The 18,263-nt window shown below is 48.9% G+C and overlaps 3 protein-coding genes across 3 annotated transcripts in view; 2 read left to right on the top strand and 1 right to left on the bottom strand.

The window, feature by feature from the left end:
- Nucleotides 1-6,617, bottom strand: part of Ankrd27 (ankyrin repeat domain 27 (VPS9 domain)) — a 34,647-nt gene extending 28,030 nt beyond the window's left edge. The window contains exons 1-4 of the mRNA XM_013026155.1: nt 6,502-6,617; nt 2,400-2,529; nt 1,497-1,607; nt 422-578 (exon numbers count right to left, since the gene is read on the bottom strand). Coding sequence (XP_012881609.1) covers nt 422-578; nt 1,497-1,607; nt 2,400-2,501 — 370 coding nt within the window. The 5' untranslated portion in view covers nt 2,502-2,529; nt 6,502-6,617. The remainder of the gene's footprint in view (nt 1-421; nt 579-1,496; nt 1,608-2,399; nt 2,530-6,501) is intronic.
- A 1,147-nt stretch (nt 6,618-7,764) lies between these two features.
- Rgs9bp (regulator of G protein signaling 9 binding protein) lies at nt 7,765-8,478 on the top strand. The gene has a single exon (XM_013026320.1). The coding sequence runs from the start codon at nt 7,765-7,767 to the stop codon at nt 8,476-8,478; it is 714 nt and encodes a 237-aa protein (XP_012881774.1).
- Nucleotides 8,479-17,606: 9,128 nt separating this feature from the next.
- Nucleotides 17,607-18,263, top strand: part of Nudt19 (nudix (nucleoside diphosphate linked moiety X)-type motif 19) — a 2,036-nt gene continuing 1,379 nt past the window's right edge. Inside the window, exon 1 of the mRNA XM_013026156.1 lies at nt 17,607-18,259. Within this exon, the coding sequence (XP_012881610.1) occupies nt 17,819-18,259 (441 nt within the window). The 5' untranslated portion in view covers nt 17,607-17,818. The remainder of the gene's footprint in view (nt 18,260-18,263) is intronic.

Here is an 18,263-nt window from a genome sequence, read left to right on the forward strand (position 1 = left end):
CTTCACCTCTGTGAACCTCAGTTACATTCTCTGTAAAACTGATATCAGCTGAGAGGGTGGCTAGACCATCTTAGACCTGAAGGTTAGGTAATCTTTTTTAGTGGGTTATTTTATTTTATTTATTTAATTTTTTTTCTGGTCCTGGGGCTTGGACTCAGGACTTGGGCTATCCCTCATTCAAGGCGAGGGATCTACTTGAGCCACAGCACCACTTCCAGTTTTCTGGTGGTTAATTGGAGATAAGAGTCTCATACACTTTTCTGCCCAGGCTGGCCATGAACCTTGATCCTCAGATTTCAACTTGAGTAGCTGGAATTACAGGCATGAGCTACCAGTGCTTGGCTTTGTGTCATCTTTCAACATGTGTGCGTGTTTTAACCTTTCAACATGAGGCTCAACATGCATGCTTTCCCCCAAGTACCTGGGCCTCCCCTCTTCTCCAAAGGATGGGCTATACACAGGATGCTGAAACTTTCTTCTTTTTCATTGTAGAAAGTCTCTTCAAAGAGGATGGGCACCGGGAGGAGACAAGAAAACCCAGCTCCTAGTTTAATCCTGTTTCCTTGTATAAAGACATCCTGGAATAGAGACAGTGATTAAAATTTAAAACAAAATAAACACAGGGGGGAAAAAAGTTAGCCGGGTGCCAGTGGCTCACGCCTGTCATCCTAGCTACTCAGGAGGCTGAGACCTGAGGATCGCGGCTCAAAGCCAGCCCAGGCAGGAAAGTCCATGAGACTCTTATCTCCAATTAATCACCAGAAAACTGTAAGTGGTGCTGTAGCTCAGATGGTAGAGCACTGGCCTTGAGCTGAAGAGCTGAGGGACAGCGCCCAGGCCCAGAGTTCAAGCCCCATGACCAAAAAAAAAAAAAAAAAAGAGTTAATAGTTGGCTAATCTGGGAAAGAGTTCAAGAGCCTTTCAGTGTTCTTTGAACTTTACTCAGCTTTCTGTGGTGGGGGAATGAAATTAATTCAAAATGTGTGCGTGCACACACATGCCTATGTATGCTATTTAAGGGTGGGGTTTATTTTGTGGAGACAGGGTTTCACTATGTAGCTCAAGCTGGATTAGAACTTTTGATCCATATGCTTCAGCTTCCTGAATGCTGGAATTATAGGTGTGCACTGCCATGCCCAGCCAGAAGATGTGTTTTTGTTTTGAACAAGACAAAATATCCAAGAAACTGCCTCAGCATCTCAGCCTGACAGGGACCTCACTAAAGAGGATGACCATGACTCCACAACCCTCAGGAAAGGGCCCACCTCAATTGAGGGAGAGGCACCCCCTCCCAGCCTCCAAGACTCACTGGTACCACAGCCTTCATTCCTCTAAGGCTCCATTACATGGGCGGTGTCTCCCCGGACCCGAGTCCACCCCCACTGGTGCTGTGTGCCTGTCACAGCTGGCATTTAAACACAACGTCTGTGGAAGGGTTGGAAAACAAGATTCTCAGCCCCTCCAAATACTGACGGAGGCACCCAAGAAACAAATACCTTTCCATCGAAGGTCTGAAAATGTCCTTCCGCTGGTATCAAAAGGTAGGACTCGAACTGATACGTGGGCTGAAGGTTGCTAGACAGGCTCCCTTTGCAGGGCACTAAGACCTTGAGAGGGTAAGAAAGAGAGCATGAGAGCGCTGGAGAGGAGGGTCCTGGGCAGTTGGGACAGCACAAGAGAGGCTCCAAAGATGGCTGAGTCACTCTTGGCTGAAAGCTGCTGGCCCAGATGCAGCTGGCAGGTCTCCAGGAGGCCACACTGGCTGCCCACGGGGTATATCTGTCATGGAGGTGACATGACAGAAGCAGGCAGACCAAGGATGAAGGTCCTCGTTCATCCTGACTTGGAGGCTGGTGGGCCCAGCAGCTATTTGCTCAGTGTGCCCTACCGCTGGCTCTAAGCACCACCCACCCCGAGATCTGAGTGGCTCTGGAGGCACTGCAGGGACAATAATGGGGGACACAGAAGGGGAAAAGTCACATGGGGCTAAACACCAGTGGCACACGCCTATAATCCCAGCTATCCAAGAGGCTGAGATCTGAGGATCACAGTTCAAAGCCAGTCTGGACCGGAAAATCCATGAGACTCTGATTCTGCAATAAACTACCAAAAAGCCAGAAGTGGAGCTATGACTCAAGTGGTAGAGCCTCAGCCTTGAGAGTGCAAGGCCCTGAGTTCTAGCCCAAGAGTCTGTACATGCACATGCACACACACACACACACACACACACACACACACACACACACACACACACACGGAACTGGGAAAAATTAGCTCCTGGCTACAATCTCAGGAGGCTTCTTGGAGGAAGCAGCTCCAGGCTGCCCCGGGCTGCTGGTCTACCATGATCTGGACATCATCTGGACCTGGAAGATAGTCCTGAGCATCAGTGCACATACCACACCGTGGAGCTGCGCCACCCTGCTGCACAAGTCTGGCCGTGCCTTCTGAAGAGCCACATAAAAAGGATTTTTCAGGATGTCTTCATCATACAGAGCCATATGGACTTCCCAGGGGTCAGAGAGTCTCCTGGGACAAAGGACAAGAAAGCAGTGAATGACCACCTTCAGGTTTGGGTGGCTTTTTATGGGGGGGGGTGTTTTTGTCGGTCATGGGGCTTGAACTCTGGGCTTGGGCGCTATCCCTGTGCTCTTCAGCCCAAGGCGAGTGCTCTACCGCTTGAGCCACAGGATCACTTCTGGCCTCAGCTGGCTTTGAACCATGATCTTCAGATCTCAGCCTCCTGAGTAGCTAGGATTACAGGCATGAGCCACTGACACCCAGCTGTGGTTGTTTTTTTTAACTGCCAGCCAGTCCTATGGCTTGAACTCAGGATCTGGGTGCTGTGCTTGTGCTTTTGTGCTCAAGGCTAGCATTCCACTACTTGAGCCACAGCTCCACTTCCGGCATTTTTTGGTGGTTCATTGGAAATAAGAGTCTTTCCTGTCTGGGCTGGCTTTGAACCATGATCCTCAGATCTCAGACTTCTGAGTAATTAGGATGACAGGCGTGAGCCACTGGCGCTGTAACATTAGTTCTTAAAACCTCAGGCTGAAATTGGAGGATCATGGTTCAAAATCAGCTCAGGCAGAAAAGCCCATGAGACTTTTAGCTCCAATGAACTACCAAAAAAAAAAAAAAAAGGTGGAAGTAGAGTTATGGCTCAAGTGTAGAATGCTATCTTTGAGTAGAAAAGCTCAGGGATAGTGCCAAGGTACTGAGTTCAAGCCCTGAGACCACCACTACCACCACCACCCCAAAAAAAGAAAGTCTCTTGTAATGTCTTGTCCACATTGGCTTCAAAGCTAGCCCAGGGAAGATAAATCTGAGTTTTTTGTTGTTGGTGGTGGTTCTGGTGCTTGAACTCAGGGCCTGGGTACTGTCCCTGAGCTTTTATGCTCAAGGCTAGTGTTCTACCACTTGAGCCACAGATTCACTTCCAGCTTTTTTTTTTTTAATTTTTATTTTTTTATTGTGAAAATACTGTACAGAGGGGTTACAATTACATGGGCAAGATAGTGAGTATCACTTCCAGCTTTTTGTTGTTAACTGGAGATAAAGAGTCTCACAGAAGCCGGGCGCTGGTGGCTCACGCCTGTAATCCTAACTACTCAGGAGGCTGAGATCTGAGGATCGCGGTTCAAAGCCCGCCTGGGCAGGAGAGACTCTGAGACTCCTATCTCCAATAAACCACCAGAAAACCGGAAGTGGCGCTGTAGCTCAAGTGGTAGAGCGCTCGCCTTGAGCTGAAGAGCTGAGGGACAGCGCCCAGGCCCAGAGTTCAAGCCCCACGACCGACAAAAAAAAAAAAGTCTCACAGACTTGCCTTCCCAGGCTGGCTTTGAACTGCCCTCCTCAGACCTCAGCCTCCTGAGTAGATAGGGTTATAGGAGTGAGCTACCAATGCCCAGCTATTCATCTATTTTTAATACCAATAGAAGCAACTCAGTGATGTGATGTATTCTTTATAGTCACAGTGTCCTCTGGCCTGTAACATTTATAGATGTGGTCCATTTTTTTTTTCTTAAAGTTCCTCATTAAAATGCTCAGTCCTGCATCCAGCTACTATGAGCACTGTATGAACTGACCATTGGGGTAGTTAAGAGAGGAAGCCAGGGGGAGTTTATCCCTCTCATGGGGGTTCCCAGACCCTTGTTCATATCACAGTTGGTGAAGGGCTAGACCCAAGCAGTAGCCACTCGGGTACAAAAGCAAAAAGCCCCAAACAAACAATACACTCAGAGCTGCCCAACCACAGTGGAATTTTGAATGTGCAGAGTTCAGAGAGGGAAGAAAAGCCGGGAGCTCGTGGCTCATGCTTGTCATCCTAGCTACTCAGGAGGCTGAGATCTGAGGACTGCAGTTCAAAGCTAGCCTGGTCAGGAAAGTCTGTAAGACCCTTATCTCCATTAACTACCAGAAAACTGGAAGTGGAGCTGTGGCTCAAAATGTTAGAGTGCTAGCCTTGAGTGAAAAAGCTCAGGGACAGCACCCAGGCTCTGAGTTCAAGCCCCACAACTGACAAAAAAAAAAAAAAAGACAGGGAAGAAAAAGGTCCCCGGCCTGCAAGAACAGTAGAAGCAAGATACCTTCCCACTTGCAGCTGAACCCACTAGGCAACCATTTTTCTGCCAGGATCTTTAGCAGAAGTACAGGTGTTCCCAGGGCCATTTCTCAGCATCTTTCAGAAGTAGAATCAGACAGACACCATGGCTCACACCTGTAAGCTACTCAGGAGGCTGAGATCTGAGGATTGTGGGCCAGAAAGTCTATGAGACTCATTTCCAATGAACCACCAAAAAGTCACAAGTGGAGCTGAAGCACAAATGGTAGAATACCAGCCTTGAGTGAAAATTCCGAGGGGCAGCACACAGGCCCTGAGTTCAAGACCCCAGTCCTGCACACACGCACCAGAAACAGGAAGAGTACCTATTCCTCTAAATATATTTTTTGGGTCAGTCATGGGACTTGAACTTGGGGCCTGGGCACTATCCTTAAACTTTTTCACTAAAGCCTAGTGCTCTATCACTTTAAACTACAGCACCATTTCCGGTTTTCTGGTGGTCCACTGGTGATAAGAGTGAAATAGACTTTCTTGTCCCAACTTGTTTTGAACCACGATGCTCAGATCTCAGCCTCCTGAGTAGCTAGGGTACCAGGCATGGGCCACCAGTGTCCAGCTAGACTAAACTCTTTCTAGGTCTGGTCCTATGATCATGTGGTCACATTTCCCTAGAATGTCTCTAACAGGACAAAGTTATTGGACCCCAGCCTAATGCCAATGACTAATGAGTAGGAAGAGTCCCAACAAGAGAGATGCCAAAAACAAATACTCAACAGCATAAAACCACATCAATAAATAAAGACCAGGCAGTTTGCCTGTCCAAGAAGCCCATGGAAGTTCAAGGTACAGACAAAACTTTGACCTTAGCCAGGCGCTAGTGACCCTCATGCCTATAATCCTAGCTACTCAGGAGACTGAGATCTGAGGAGGGAGGCTTGAAGCCAGAAGTTCTTATTTCCAATACACTACTAAAAAAAGAAAAAAGAAAAGAAAGCCAGAGTTGAGCTGTAGCTCAAGTGATAAAGTGCTAGCCTAAAAAAAAAAAAAAAAAGCTCTCAGGTACAGTGCTCAGACCCAGAGTTCAAGCCTTAGGACAACACACACACACACAAACTATAATCGGCTAGTGCACTTAATTAAGGCTCAGTGTGAAGGGTTTGCTGTTTAGTCAAAATGGGGGCCTCACCATGATTAGCAAACCCCAGCTCCGGCGCATTCTCATAGTCCCTTCCATCTTGCCACTGTTCCCCCAATTCCTACATCCTCCCCTGCTCCACCACCACCTAGCAAGCATGAGTCTCTTGACCCCAGAGTGTCACAGCCTGGCTCCCATGCCAGCCGGGAGGTCTGTTTGCAAAGTATAAGCTGAATAGATGCAGAATCTGAACATCTGAGGGAAGCGGGACTGAAGTTTTCCAGAAGTGATCGTTACATAGAGGACCAGGGGACCCCTCCTTTCCCCCATCCCACAAAGGGCAGGCAGGCAGGCAGGCTGGCAGTGATCCCCCCCCCCCATCAACCCGCAGCCACACGGCCTGCCCCCACCCCACGGGCCACCAGGAAACCTTAGAGGCGACTTCCAGGCCCTGCCCACTGCCCCTAAGTGCAAACTATCTCCCCACCCACCCCCGACACACACAGCTGGACCTAGGTCCTGAAATCCGGAGGATCCGGAGTTCCCATTCTGGGAGCCACCTCCCTGTCCCTGTGGACACTACAGGCAGCGTGGAAAGAGTGCACCCCACTGTGGATCGGATGGGGTGGAAGGGGTAGGGGGGTCCAGGACCCCCTCCCCACACACACACTCCCAGCTCCCAGGGAGGAGCCCCTCCCCCCTCCGCTCCCAGGCCCCGCCCGGCCTCGGGCCGCCCCGAGGCTCTGCCGCCGTCCCGAGAGAAGGGGGGACCCGGGAGGACGCGGGGCGGGAAGACACTTACTCCCGAGGCTACATAGTTTTACTCCGGGTGGCCTCAGCACCTTCCGAGGGGGTGGGGTCTCGGCTGGGACCGCGGTGCCCACCACCCTGGCGCAGCGACTCTCAACACCACCCACCCCTTTTTACTCCGCCGTTGGGTGGAGCCGCGCCCGTAAAGCTTCCCAGATCGCCCAATGAGCAACCAGTCTCCTCCAGAGTGACGGGGGCGCGGAGCAATCCTCGCATCCGGCTCCCCGCAGGGGGCGGGGCTCAGCCGCCTCCCAGACGCTTCCTATTCAGGCTTAGCCCCGCCCACCCGCGCCGACTGCGCTTGCTCCGAGATGGGAAGGGGCGTGGCTTCGGCTGGGCTGACACTCCCTAGGGGTGGGGTCCAAACACCAACGCTCGGAGTTGGGAAAACTGGGCCAAGTTGGGAAGGAGAGACCCACCCCCTAGGGTACTGGCGGGTCCGGAGGGGGCACCCTTCAGTGCTCGTTTTGCAGGGACAAAGATGTCCAGTCTTACGAGCTGCACCACTTAGTGTGGCCGACAGTGAGTTGGAGTCAGGGTCCCTGGGTTCGAAACCGCCCCCCTCCTTATTTGCAAAGACTCCACGTGAGCTAAACTTATTTTTTTTAAACCGGATTATTCGTTTTCTTATTGGCAAAAATACGGAAAGGTTGTGTCTGCCGCCGACCTCTCGAGACTTGCCAGAATGTTATAACTGAGGGAGATTAGGGGAACCCACACGTGACTTCTCCATCTGCGCCCCCCCCCCGGTTACCCCGGGACTAGTGGGGGGGAAGCACTCAGGACGGATGAGAGTGGGCGGATCCTAGGTAACGACCCGACCGCCCTTGGCAGAGGCTAAGGCTCTGCGCTCGCTCCTCTGGAAGGCCTGCTCACCAACCCTCCCCGGGGCTGGGGCTGGGAGGAAAGATGGGTCCCGCACCCCCAGGCTTCTCTGGGAGACGCCGTGAAGGCTAGATGACTGGGTTCGTGTCTGGGGGAGGATGGATGAGCCGGTGAGAAGCAGCTAAGGGGACTCGGGGGAGAGTCCTCCTCCCCAATCTCTTCACGCCCCCCCTCCGGAGTTCCCGGGAAGGGGGGTGCCATCAAACATCGTGGATCTCACTAACTGCCTTTCCGTGGGACGGAGTCTGCAAACGCCCCCGAGCGAGTTGGACGGGCCATGAGGAAGCGATCGGATCGCCCAGCCTGAGGCTGGCATCGAACCTCCACCCCAGTCGTCGCGGGGTTTGCGCGCGGCGCGGAGCGCGCCGAGATGGCCAGGGAGGAGTGCAAGGCGCTCCTGGATGCGCTCAACAAGACCACCGCGTGTTACCATCATCTGGTGCTGACGGTGGGGGGTTCGGCGGATTCTCAGAACCTCCGGGAAGAGTTACAGAAGACGCGCCAGAAGGCCCGGGAATTGGCGGTGGCCACCGGAGCTCGACTGACGGTGGTCCTCCGTGATCGCAGCCTGGTCGCCGAGGAACGTGCCGAGTTCGAACGACTCTGGGTAGCCTTTTCCGGCTGTTTGGATCTGTTGGAAGCCGACATGCAGCGCGCCCTGGCACTGGGCGCCGCCTTCCCCTTGCACGCGCCCCGCCGGCCGCTGGTGCGCACCGGGGTGGCGGGCGGCTCGTCCGCGGTGGCCGCGCGCGCCCTGAGCGCACGCAGCCTGCGCCACGAGGCCGAGGGTGACTTCGATGTCGTAGACCTGCCCCAGTTGGAGCGAGAGATCCTACAGGTGGGCGAGATGATCGACGACATGGAAATGCGGGTCAACGTCCCCCGATGGACGGTGCAAGCTCGCCAAACGGCTGGCGCCGAACTCCTCTCCAGTGCCAGCGCGGGCGCTTCCTCGGCCGGGGCCATGTCTCTAGAAGAACGATCCGGATCGTGCGATCCCAGCAAAGCCCTGGCTGCCACCGTCTTCAGCGCCGTGGTGCTGGTGGCTGTGGCCCTGGCCTTGTGTGTGGCAAAGTTGAGCTGACCCCTGCCCGGTGGTTGCCAACCGCGCGTCTCCCCCTGCTTACTGGGGAGAGACAGGAGGGGGTCTGGCTTGTTCAGGGTGGAGGGCTGAACTTTGCAGGGTGTCGGGGGTGGGGAGGGGGGAATAAACCTGGGTGCATATGCATTTCAAGGCACATCTTCGACCTTGGCTAAATGAGGTTTTTTTTTTCCTCCTGCTGGGCTGCCCCCCCCCACCTCCAAAGAGTTAATTTTCGGGCGTCAGGGCATTATGGCTAAGATCTACCGGAGCTTTGTCTCCTATTAATAGAAAATGGTCCCCGGTGACCCTCCCAGCTCCCTCTGAGTTAGGAAATTAACATGTGTGCTCCTGGGGCATCTTTATAGGATGGAGTCTAAGCGTGGTAACCCCCTCCCCTCCCACCCCTGCTAGCGTCTCCCGCTCTCTGCATTTGAGAGGGAGGGGGAAGTGGAAGGGGGTTCAGAGAAGGACAGATAATGTTGCTCTTTGTGGGTGATTGGTTTGGTTTGCTGGGGACTGGAAACCAATTGCTATCGGATATAAGCACCTGTTATTACCTTAATCCTTCGGGGGGCCTCAATTTAGGCGAGTGTGCAGTTAAGAGGTTTCCACCCAGTCTTTTTGTCAAAAGGTGAAAATGATTATTTCCACTTCTGGGCACAGTTAGTCATTGAAAGCAGTTCTGAGAGGTTTAGGATTGTGACCCTAATTGGGAAAGGCTTGGCTTGCCTCCCATCCAGAGCTGGGATGGGAAGGAGGTAAAGAGGCTTACAGAAGGGCCAACCACTATGTAAACAAACAAGGTACTTTCTTCCTTTCTGGGGGCTTTATTTTTGTTCCCTTAAGAGACCAGAGTGTTTGATCCTCCTTTGAGGGAGGGCTGGGGAATCCTCTTTGGAGCACTTAATCCGGTCTATCCCCTGGAATTTGCTGGCTGACCAATAGGCTGGAAGCTGTCTGACCCCCACACAGTCAGAAAGGGCATTGTGGCTTTATTGGCCCAACTGAAGCTGTGAGGCCATCAGTTGTGAAACTGGGTTAAAATGTAACTGCTTTAATGGGGCACCGGTGGCTCAGCCTGTAATCCTAGCTACTTAGGAGGCTGAGATCTGAGGTTGAAGGTGTAAAGTCGACCCCAGCAGAAAAGCCCCTGTGAGACTCTGACCCGTCCATCAACTACTCAAAAACCGGAAGTGAAGCCGTGACTCAAAGTGGTAGAGCACTAGCCTGAAGCAAAAAAAGAGCTCAGGAACAGCATTCAGGCTCTAGTTTAAGCCCTACCACCCACCAAAATAACACACACACACACACAGAGTTCAATTTGGAAATAAAATCATCGTCTGAAAGGATATCATATCATGAACTATTCAAAGCTATTAAAAAAAGAAGCAAAGGATATTGGGTCACATTTATATGTGCCAATGAGCCAAATAAAAGTCTGGCATTAGGTGACTCATCTGTGATCCTAGCTTCTCAGGAAGCTGAGATCTGAGGATGAGGTTTGGAAACCAGTCCAGGGAAGGAAAGGGAAATCTGGGGCATTGTGTGATCCTGTGTTGGGAAATCTTCTTTAAAAATCCAATCCCTATTCTGCTGTTTCTAAAACTGAGATGATTTGTTCTTATCAAGGCTTTTTTTGGCCCAAAAAAGGAAAAAAAAAATTGCCCAGAAGAATCTATTAAAGGAACAACCCGCCTGTGCAGGAAAGTCCAGGAGACTTTTATCTAGATTTAACCAGCCAAAAGATGAAAGTGGAGTTATGACTCAAGTCATAGAGGGCCACACTTGAGCAGAAAAGCCAAGTGAGAGCATGAAGCCATGGGTTCAAGACCCAGACTGCCACACAAACAAATAAAAAGAGAACAACCCATTTCACTGTTGGGTAATCCATTGAGAGTAGAGAGTATTTAATTAATCTTCATAATCAGTTATGTGTATTTGATTCTGAGAGTCCTCCACTCACTGAAATTAGTGATGTTACAAAAGGGCCAGGTGCCAGTGGCTAGCACGGAGATCAAAGATCATGGTTCAAAGCCAGTTTGTGAAGGAAAGTTTGAGACTTTTATCTTCAATGAACCACCAAAAAGTTAGAAGTGAGGCTATGGCTCAAGTAGTAAAGTGCTAGCCTTGAGAAGAAAAAAAAAAGTGCTCAGAGACAACACACAGGTCCACAGTTCAAGATCCAGGATTGGCACATACATGCACACACATGTTACACAAGAGGAAATGCTGAACGAAACATATTTATTCTGTTGACTGTTAGCCTAAAAATGTTGTTTGAAATTTTTAAACATTAGAAATATTCATTGTAGTTATAACATTGTCTAATACAACTTCTGATACATAACACAAGCAAATTTACTTTCTGCCTGTGCTTTCTAACTAGTATCTTCGCTCTCCTTTTCTTAATATATAATTCAAAGACAGGTTTTCTGATAGTAGATGGATTCAATTTAGATGTTTTGCCATTGAAGTAATTATTTTTCATAAGCATTTGGTATGATCTTATACCATGATACATATATATATACATATATATATAATTAAAAAAAAAAACCTCAAGATGCATTAACTTGCCCAGTGAAGATGGCTCATGCCTTTAATCTTAGCTAATGTTAGCTGAGATTAGGGTTCAAAACTAGCATAAGGCTGGGACTGTGGCTTAGTGGTAGAGTGCTTGCCTAGCATGCATGAAGCCCTGAGCTTGATTCCTCAGAGAAAGCTGGGAGTGGTGCTGTGGCTCAAGGGTAGAGCGCTAGCCTTGAGCAAAAGAAGCTCAGAGACAGTGCCCAGGTTCTGAGTTCAAGCCCCAGGACTGGAAAAAAAAAAAGCCAGCATAGGCAGATAAATCCAAGAGATTCTTAACTCCAAATAGCCAGTAGAAAAGTTGGAAGTGGAGGTATAGGCTCAAGTGGTAGAGCACCAGCATTGAGCAAGAAAAGCCAAGCAAGAACCTGAGGCTCCAAGTGCACGAGCACAAAAATAAATAAAAAATTTAAAAAGTAACTTGGAATGTCAAGGTATCTATCTGCTTTGTTTGCTGATCTATTGCTATTAGAAAAGTAATAGTCATATTTGTAGCAGAAAAAATGTCTGGGAAATTCTTTGTATGTTCTGAAGAGTTATGTTTTTAAATTGCATGAGGGAAAATTTTTTGACAAAATCATAAATTTAGCCAGGAGCAGGAGGCTCACACCTGTAGTCCTAGCTACTCAGAAGGCTGAGCTCTGAGGATCTTGGTTCAAAGTTAGTCTAAGCAGGAAAGTCCATGAATGAGACTCTTATCTCGAACACTTAAAAATCCATGAGACTTTTATTTCCAAACCACCAAATGTTTAAAAAAGCCACAAGTGGAGCTCTGGCTCAAGTGGTAAAGTGCTAGCCTTGAGCAAAAGAAGCTCAAGGAACAGTGCCCAAGCCCTGAGTTCAAGCCCAGGACCGGCACCAAAACAAAAGATTAAATCATAAACTTCATGATTTACCTATGGTTTACAGTAACATGTAAAAAGATATGTGATAATGAATGATTGACAAGTGTCTGATATTAACAAGTAGTTCAGCTGAAGAGAGGCCTGGTCTGCATGAAGACCCTGGTAATGCTGCATTTGTTTTCCCTAATGTTCACATTGATCTGTTTTTAGCTATATTCAGTCTCCCTCCCCTCCAATGTCCTACTCTGTTGTGTAATGAATGTTTCATAACAGTGTGAATGCTGAAGTTTGAGCCTGTGTGACAACCTGAGGAAATAGTGTTGTACAACACACTTCGGCATCGCTTTGGGATGTGCCTCCTCCTTCAAACCCCAGCCAGCTGTGATGGCTGCTGGGAACTCTCTCTCTCTCTCTCTCTCTCTCTTCAAGTACCTCAAGTCATTGATCTCCTTGTGCCTATTTGTGAAATGGAGGTCATGACTGATTGGCTCAAGATCCCTTCTAAATTTTTTTTTTTTAACAAAATGCAGTTAAGCAAAAAAGGGTGATTTTTGTTGGTTTTAGTTTTGAGTTTCTTGTTTGGATGTGTCTTGGAATGCAGTCTGATAATTTAGTGGTTATTGTCTAGAAGTCATGAACAAAATAAATAAAATTTATTTTAAACTCAATATTCATTTTAAAAATGATTAGTCATTCTTTGGTAAGTATTTTTATTGTTATTATAAAGGTGATGTACAGAGGGGTGGCAGTTACATAAGTCAGGTAAAAGGTACATTTCTGTTTGGGCAATGTTACCCCTTCCCTTTCTGCTCTCCCATCCCCACCTACAAGTTGTATAGTCCTTTTTTGTTGGTGGTGGTTGTGAGGCTTGAATTCAGAGCCTGAGTGCTATCCCTGAGCCTCTTTGTGCTCAAGGCTAGTGCTTTATCACTTGAGCCACAGCACCACTTCTGGTTTTTGAGGTGATAACTGGAGATAAAGCATCTCATTGGGACTTTTCTGCCCAGGCTGGCTTTGAACCTTGATACTTCCTGAGGAGCTAGGATTACAAGTGTGAGCCACCAGCACCTGGCTGTATGGTTCATTTTCAACTGTGTCCAGTGAGTACCATTGCTGCATTTTCACCCTTTGTCCCTCCACTTCTGTGCCCTCCATCCCCCCATTTGTCCTCTCAAAGACAAATAAACAAGACAAAAAGAAAACACAAAGAAAAAAACTCCTCATTTCCATTTCCTGGAGTTCATTTCAGTAAAGATTATTTTATAGGATCAGCAGCACGTAGGCATTGCACCTTTGTGTCCCTCTCCTAAGAATGCCTACAGTCCTGTATCATTTATCATGTCCTAGTATATTTTAGATCTAACTTCCACATGAGAGAAAATATTTACAGTTTGTTGATTAATCATTTTAATGATCATCATTAACTGATCTAGGCACCAGTGGCTCATTCCTGTATCCTAGCTACTCAGATGGCTGAGGATGGCAGTTGGAAGCATATCTGGGCAGAAAAATCCATGAGACCCTTATCTCCAATTAAGGAACAAAAAAAGCCAGAAGTGGAGCTATGGCTTAAAAGTGGTTGAGCAAAAAAAGCTAAGGGAAAGTACTCGAGACTCAAACTTGTCTCACTACACACACACACACACACACACACACACACACACACTACCCAAAGCTATTTACAGAGTCAATTCAATCTATCATAATCTTTTCTGGGGCCTGAACTCTGGGCCTGGGCGCTGTCCCTCAGTTCTTCAGCTGTAGACTAGCACTCTACCACTTGAGCTTCAGTCCCACTTCCAGCTTTTTCTGCTTATGTGGTGCTGAGGAATCTAACCAAGGGCCTCATGCATGCAAGAGAAGCACTCTACCACTAAGCCACCTTCCCAGTACCAATCTATCATAATCCTAATGACAGTTTTGCAGAAACAGGAAATATCATTCTAAAATTTCTTTGGAATCTCAAAGGAACAGCCATAATGTCTTAATAACAAACAAAGGAGTTGTAAAACTCATACTTCTGGACTTTAAAACTTAATTATAGCTGTATGCCAGAGGTTCAATGCCTATAATTCTAGCTACTTGGGAGGCTGAGATCTGAGGACTGTGGCTTGAAGCTAACCAGGGAAGCAAAGTACATGAGACTTTCATCTCCAATAAATTACTCAGAAAAGACCTGACATGGTGCTGTGGTTCAAGTGGTAGAGTGCTAGCTTTGAGCAGAAGCTCCAGGACAATACCCAATCCCTGGGCTCAAACCCCAGGATCTGCAAAAATAATTAAAAAAAAACAAAACACAAAAAACCTTACTCCAAAGTTACCATAGTCAAAACAAGGTGGTACTAAAATAAAGACAAATATATAGACCAATAGTGCCCAGAGGGGCTGGGAAGGTGGCTCAGTGGTGGAATGCTTGCCTTACATGCATGAGGCCCTGGGTTTGATTCCTCAGCACCACATAAGCAGAAAAAGCCGGAAGTGGCGCTGTGGCTCAAGTGGTAGAGTGCTCGCCTTGAGCTGAAGAGCTGAGGGACAGCGCCCAGACCCAGCTTTCAGGCCCCACGACCAACCAAAAAAAAAAAAATAGTGCCCAGAATAAACTTTGTGTATACAGTTAAATAATGCAGAAAGAAGTGGGTTTTTTGGCTGGGCACTGGTAGCTCACACCTGTCATCCTAGCTACTCAAGAGGCTGAGATCTGAGGATCATGGTTCAAAGCCAGCCTGGGCAGGAAAGTCTGTGAGATTCTTATCTCCAATTCACCACCAGAAAACCAGAAATGGAACTGTGGCTCAAGTGATAGAATACTTGCTTCGAGCTGAAGAGCTCAGAGACAGCGCCCAAGCCCAAAGTTCAAGCCCCATGGTGGGAAAAAAAAAAGTGAATTTTTTTTGTGTATACTTTTTGCTGATTAATTGGAGATAAGAACTCATGGACTTTCCTGCTCAAGCTTGCATTGAATTGTAATCCTCAGAACTCAGACTCCTGAGTAGCTAGGATAGGCATAAGCCACTAGAGCCTGGCTGAATTAGGTCATTTTTAGTAATGAAGTGAGCAACTGTTGTCATAATCAAAGCCACCAATTCTCTGGAGACCTAGTGGTACAGAATAATTGGTAATGCTCATAGGGGTATGGCTGTGTGCACTTCGTGAGGCCTGGAACAGCTGGCCTGGTGCCATCCCCATGGAATTAACAGGGCAGGGCTCTCTGGGAAAATGCTGGTAGGTTCAGAGAGAGATCCTAACACTTGCTAGTCATGAGGGATAAAGTAAACCACTATCAATAGTCTTCTATCATGTTGAGTTTTCTTTGCAATCATTTTTTTTTCTTTCCTCTGAGAGAAGGAGAGTGTACTAGAGCTTGACCTCAGGGCTTTATGCTTGTTTAGCTTTTCCTGCTCATGTTTGTGCTTTCTTGAGCCACACCACTTCTGGCTTTTTGCTTGTTAACTGGATATGAGATATAGATTTTCCTGTCTAGACTGTCTTCCAACTTCCAACTCAGACCTCAGCCTCCTGAGTAGTTAAGGATTACCGGTGCCACTGGTGCCCAGTTGTACCTCTTTTGATACTCAGGGCTGTCCTTTATGTTCTGATTCTTGGCTACCATTCAGGTAATTGAGGTTATATAATTTCTGGTTCCATACATAAGTCAGCACTGAATCATTTAAAGAGCTCTTTGAGTAGAATAGACACAGCAGTGTGCTGTTTTTGTGGTTGTTTTGGTTTTATTGGTTAGTCGTGGGGCTTGAACTCTGGGCCTGCACACTGTCCCCCAACTCTTCAGCTCAAGGCAAGTGCTCTACCACTTGAGCCATAACACAACTTCCGGTTTCTTGGTGGTTAATTGGAGATGAGTCTCATGGATTTTCCTGCCTGGGCTGGCTTTGAACTGTGATCCTCAAATCTAAGCCTTGTGAGTAGCTAGGATTACAGATGTGAGCCACTGGTGCCCGGCTTAGTGTGCTGGTTTTGAAGATGGTTCTGCATTGGTCAAAATCCAGTTGTTTTCCCTTTGCTCTCCACTCTGGGGATGAATCAGAAGTGACCAGCATTTTCTCAGGAAAACCAGTTCAAATGAAGACATTTAACTCACAAAGCCATTATACTGTTCTGTAGTGAACAGTGTCCATTATTAAAGATATTTAATTCTGGGGCTGGGAAGATGGCTCAGTGGTAGAGTGCTTGTCTTGCATGCTTGAGGCCCTGGGTTCAATTCCTCAGCACCACATAAGCAAAAAGAAAAAAAGCCAGAAGTGGCACTATGGCTCATGTGGTAGAGCGCTAGCCTTGAGCTGAAGAGCTGAGGGAGAGTGCCCAGACCCAGAGTTCAGGCCCATGACCAGACCCTCCCCCCCAAAAAAAGATATTTCTTCCTTAAATGGCTAGTAATATGTGAAAGTGATAACTTTCTACCATAAGTTCTATTTCTTTTGTGCCAGTTCTGGCACTTGAACTCAGGGCCTGGCCCCTGATTCTTGGTTTATGGGGATTTTTGCCTGTTTTTGTTTTTGATCTGCTGTTGCTCTACCACCTAAATCACAGCTCCACTTGTAACTTTCTCAGTGGTTGTTATGAGTATATTAGACTTTGTCAGAAAATCATGCAGACATCCAGGTACAAAGAACAAAAGTTTATTGCCAGCAAAGAGACAGGCAAGAGACCCACAAGAGAGAAGTGAGAAGTGCTGCCTATTGTCTGAGATGACCTACATAACCTACTGAGGCTAGGAGGGGCTAGAAGGGTCTAGGACATGAGGACTAGGGGCTTCATCACGGTGGACTAGGATTTACAGCTGCTGCCCAAGTAGTAAATAAGGGGCCTTGCAGCTGCCCAGACCTGAAGGTCACTCTAAGGGGATCTTGCTGCCTTCTATGGTGGTAACTGCCCCAGAGGGGTGCTATCTCAAAGTAAAAAGGGTTGGAGACTGATTATTTACTGCCTTTACTAAATGGGCCCTAGTGTTGCCAAGGGAAGGAGCATGCTAAGCTGTGGGAAGAGAGCTCACTGGGCTAACAGTGGTTAATTGGAGATAAGTCTTAAGACTTTCTTGCCAGAGCTGGCTTCAAACTGTGATCCTTAGATCTCAACTTCCAGAGTAGCTAGAATTACAGGCACGAGCTCCTGGCTATAGGGTTTTGTATTACAAAACAAACTTGAAGTTTTTAGTGCCTTATGCGGAATCCAAGTGACAATCATGTTCCTCTCTGTTGCTGTGAATATTTCATCAATTATCACACCGCATCAAGTCTTCCTCCTAAATGCTCTCTATTTCTCCTGCCTAGTACAGGCTTTTGAGATCAGGGCCTCGCATTCTGGCTTACCTTTCTGGCTCAAGGCTGACACACTACCACCTGAGCCCCACCTCCACTTCCGGTTTTTGTTGTTGCTTCACTAGAAACAAGAATTTCTCAGGTTTGTCTGCCCTGGCTTGGCTTTCCCACCATGATCCTTAGATCTCAGCCTCCAGAGTAGTCAGGATGATAGACTTGAAGGCATCAGGGCCCTTCTGGTTCTGAGTGAGAGATAGGTTAAGTCTCCCTATTAAGGCCAATCGCTAGATCCCTGGCAGTGGTTGATAGCCCAAGTGTTCCAGGAGACTGACCAGGGCAAAAACAGGCCTTTGGTGGGACGGGAAGGAGGAGAGAGGTAGAAAGCAGAGGAAGGGATAGAGACAGAGGAGGGAGGAAGAAGGGGGGGAAGGGGGGGAGGAGGAGGAGGAGGAGAAGGGTGTGAGGAGAGTGGAGGAGGGCAATGCTCCTCCCACGGGCCGGCGTCAGTCTGAGCAAAGGCTGACTAGGTCAGCTTGCTGAGCACCGGGTGCTGCTTCTCCCGCTCGGGAAGGGAGCCGGGATTGGCGCCCAGCCCTCCAGGCGATCTAGGATCGGAGCCGAGCTCCATCTCCCTCCATGAGCACCGCTCTGCCTCCCGGCCCCAGCCTCTGGCGGCGGGCAGCCACGGTGATCCTGGCGGCCGGCTGGACCCGCCCGGCCGCGGCCGGGTCGTTGCCCCCGCCGCCGGCCGAGGACTTCCGGCTACTGCTGCTGAAGCGGGCCGCCAATCAGGGCTTCCTGCCCAACGCTCACGTCTTCCCGGGCGGCGTGCTGGACGCGGCGGATCGCTCGCCGGACTGGCTTCGTCTCTTCGCGCCGCACCACGAGCCTCCACGCTTCGGCCTGGGCCTGTCGGCGCGCCCGCGCGCCGCCTTTCTCCCGGGGCTGCCTGACTTCCAGCCCGACGCCGCCGACCCCGCGGCGCTGCCTGATGACGTGGCCGAGCGCATCTGTGCCATCCGCGAGACCTTCGAAGAGGCGGGCGTGCTGCTGCTGCGGCCCCGGCGTGCTCTGCCGGCCC

The sequence above is a fragment of the Dipodomys ordii genome, unplaced genomic scaffold (assembly GCF_000151885.1).
Source record: "Dipodomys ordii isolate 6190 unplaced genomic scaffold, Dord_2.0 Scaffold92, whole genome shotgun sequence".
NCBI classification, from domain to species: domain Eukaryota; kingdom Metazoa; phylum Chordata; class Mammalia; order Rodentia; family Heteromyidae; genus Dipodomys; species Dipodomys ordii.

Coding starts and splice junctions, on each gene's coding strand:
- Rgs9bp (XM_013026320.1), top strand. CDS start 7,765: ATGGCCAGGGAGGAGTGCAAGGCGCTCCTGGATGCGCTCAACAAGACC.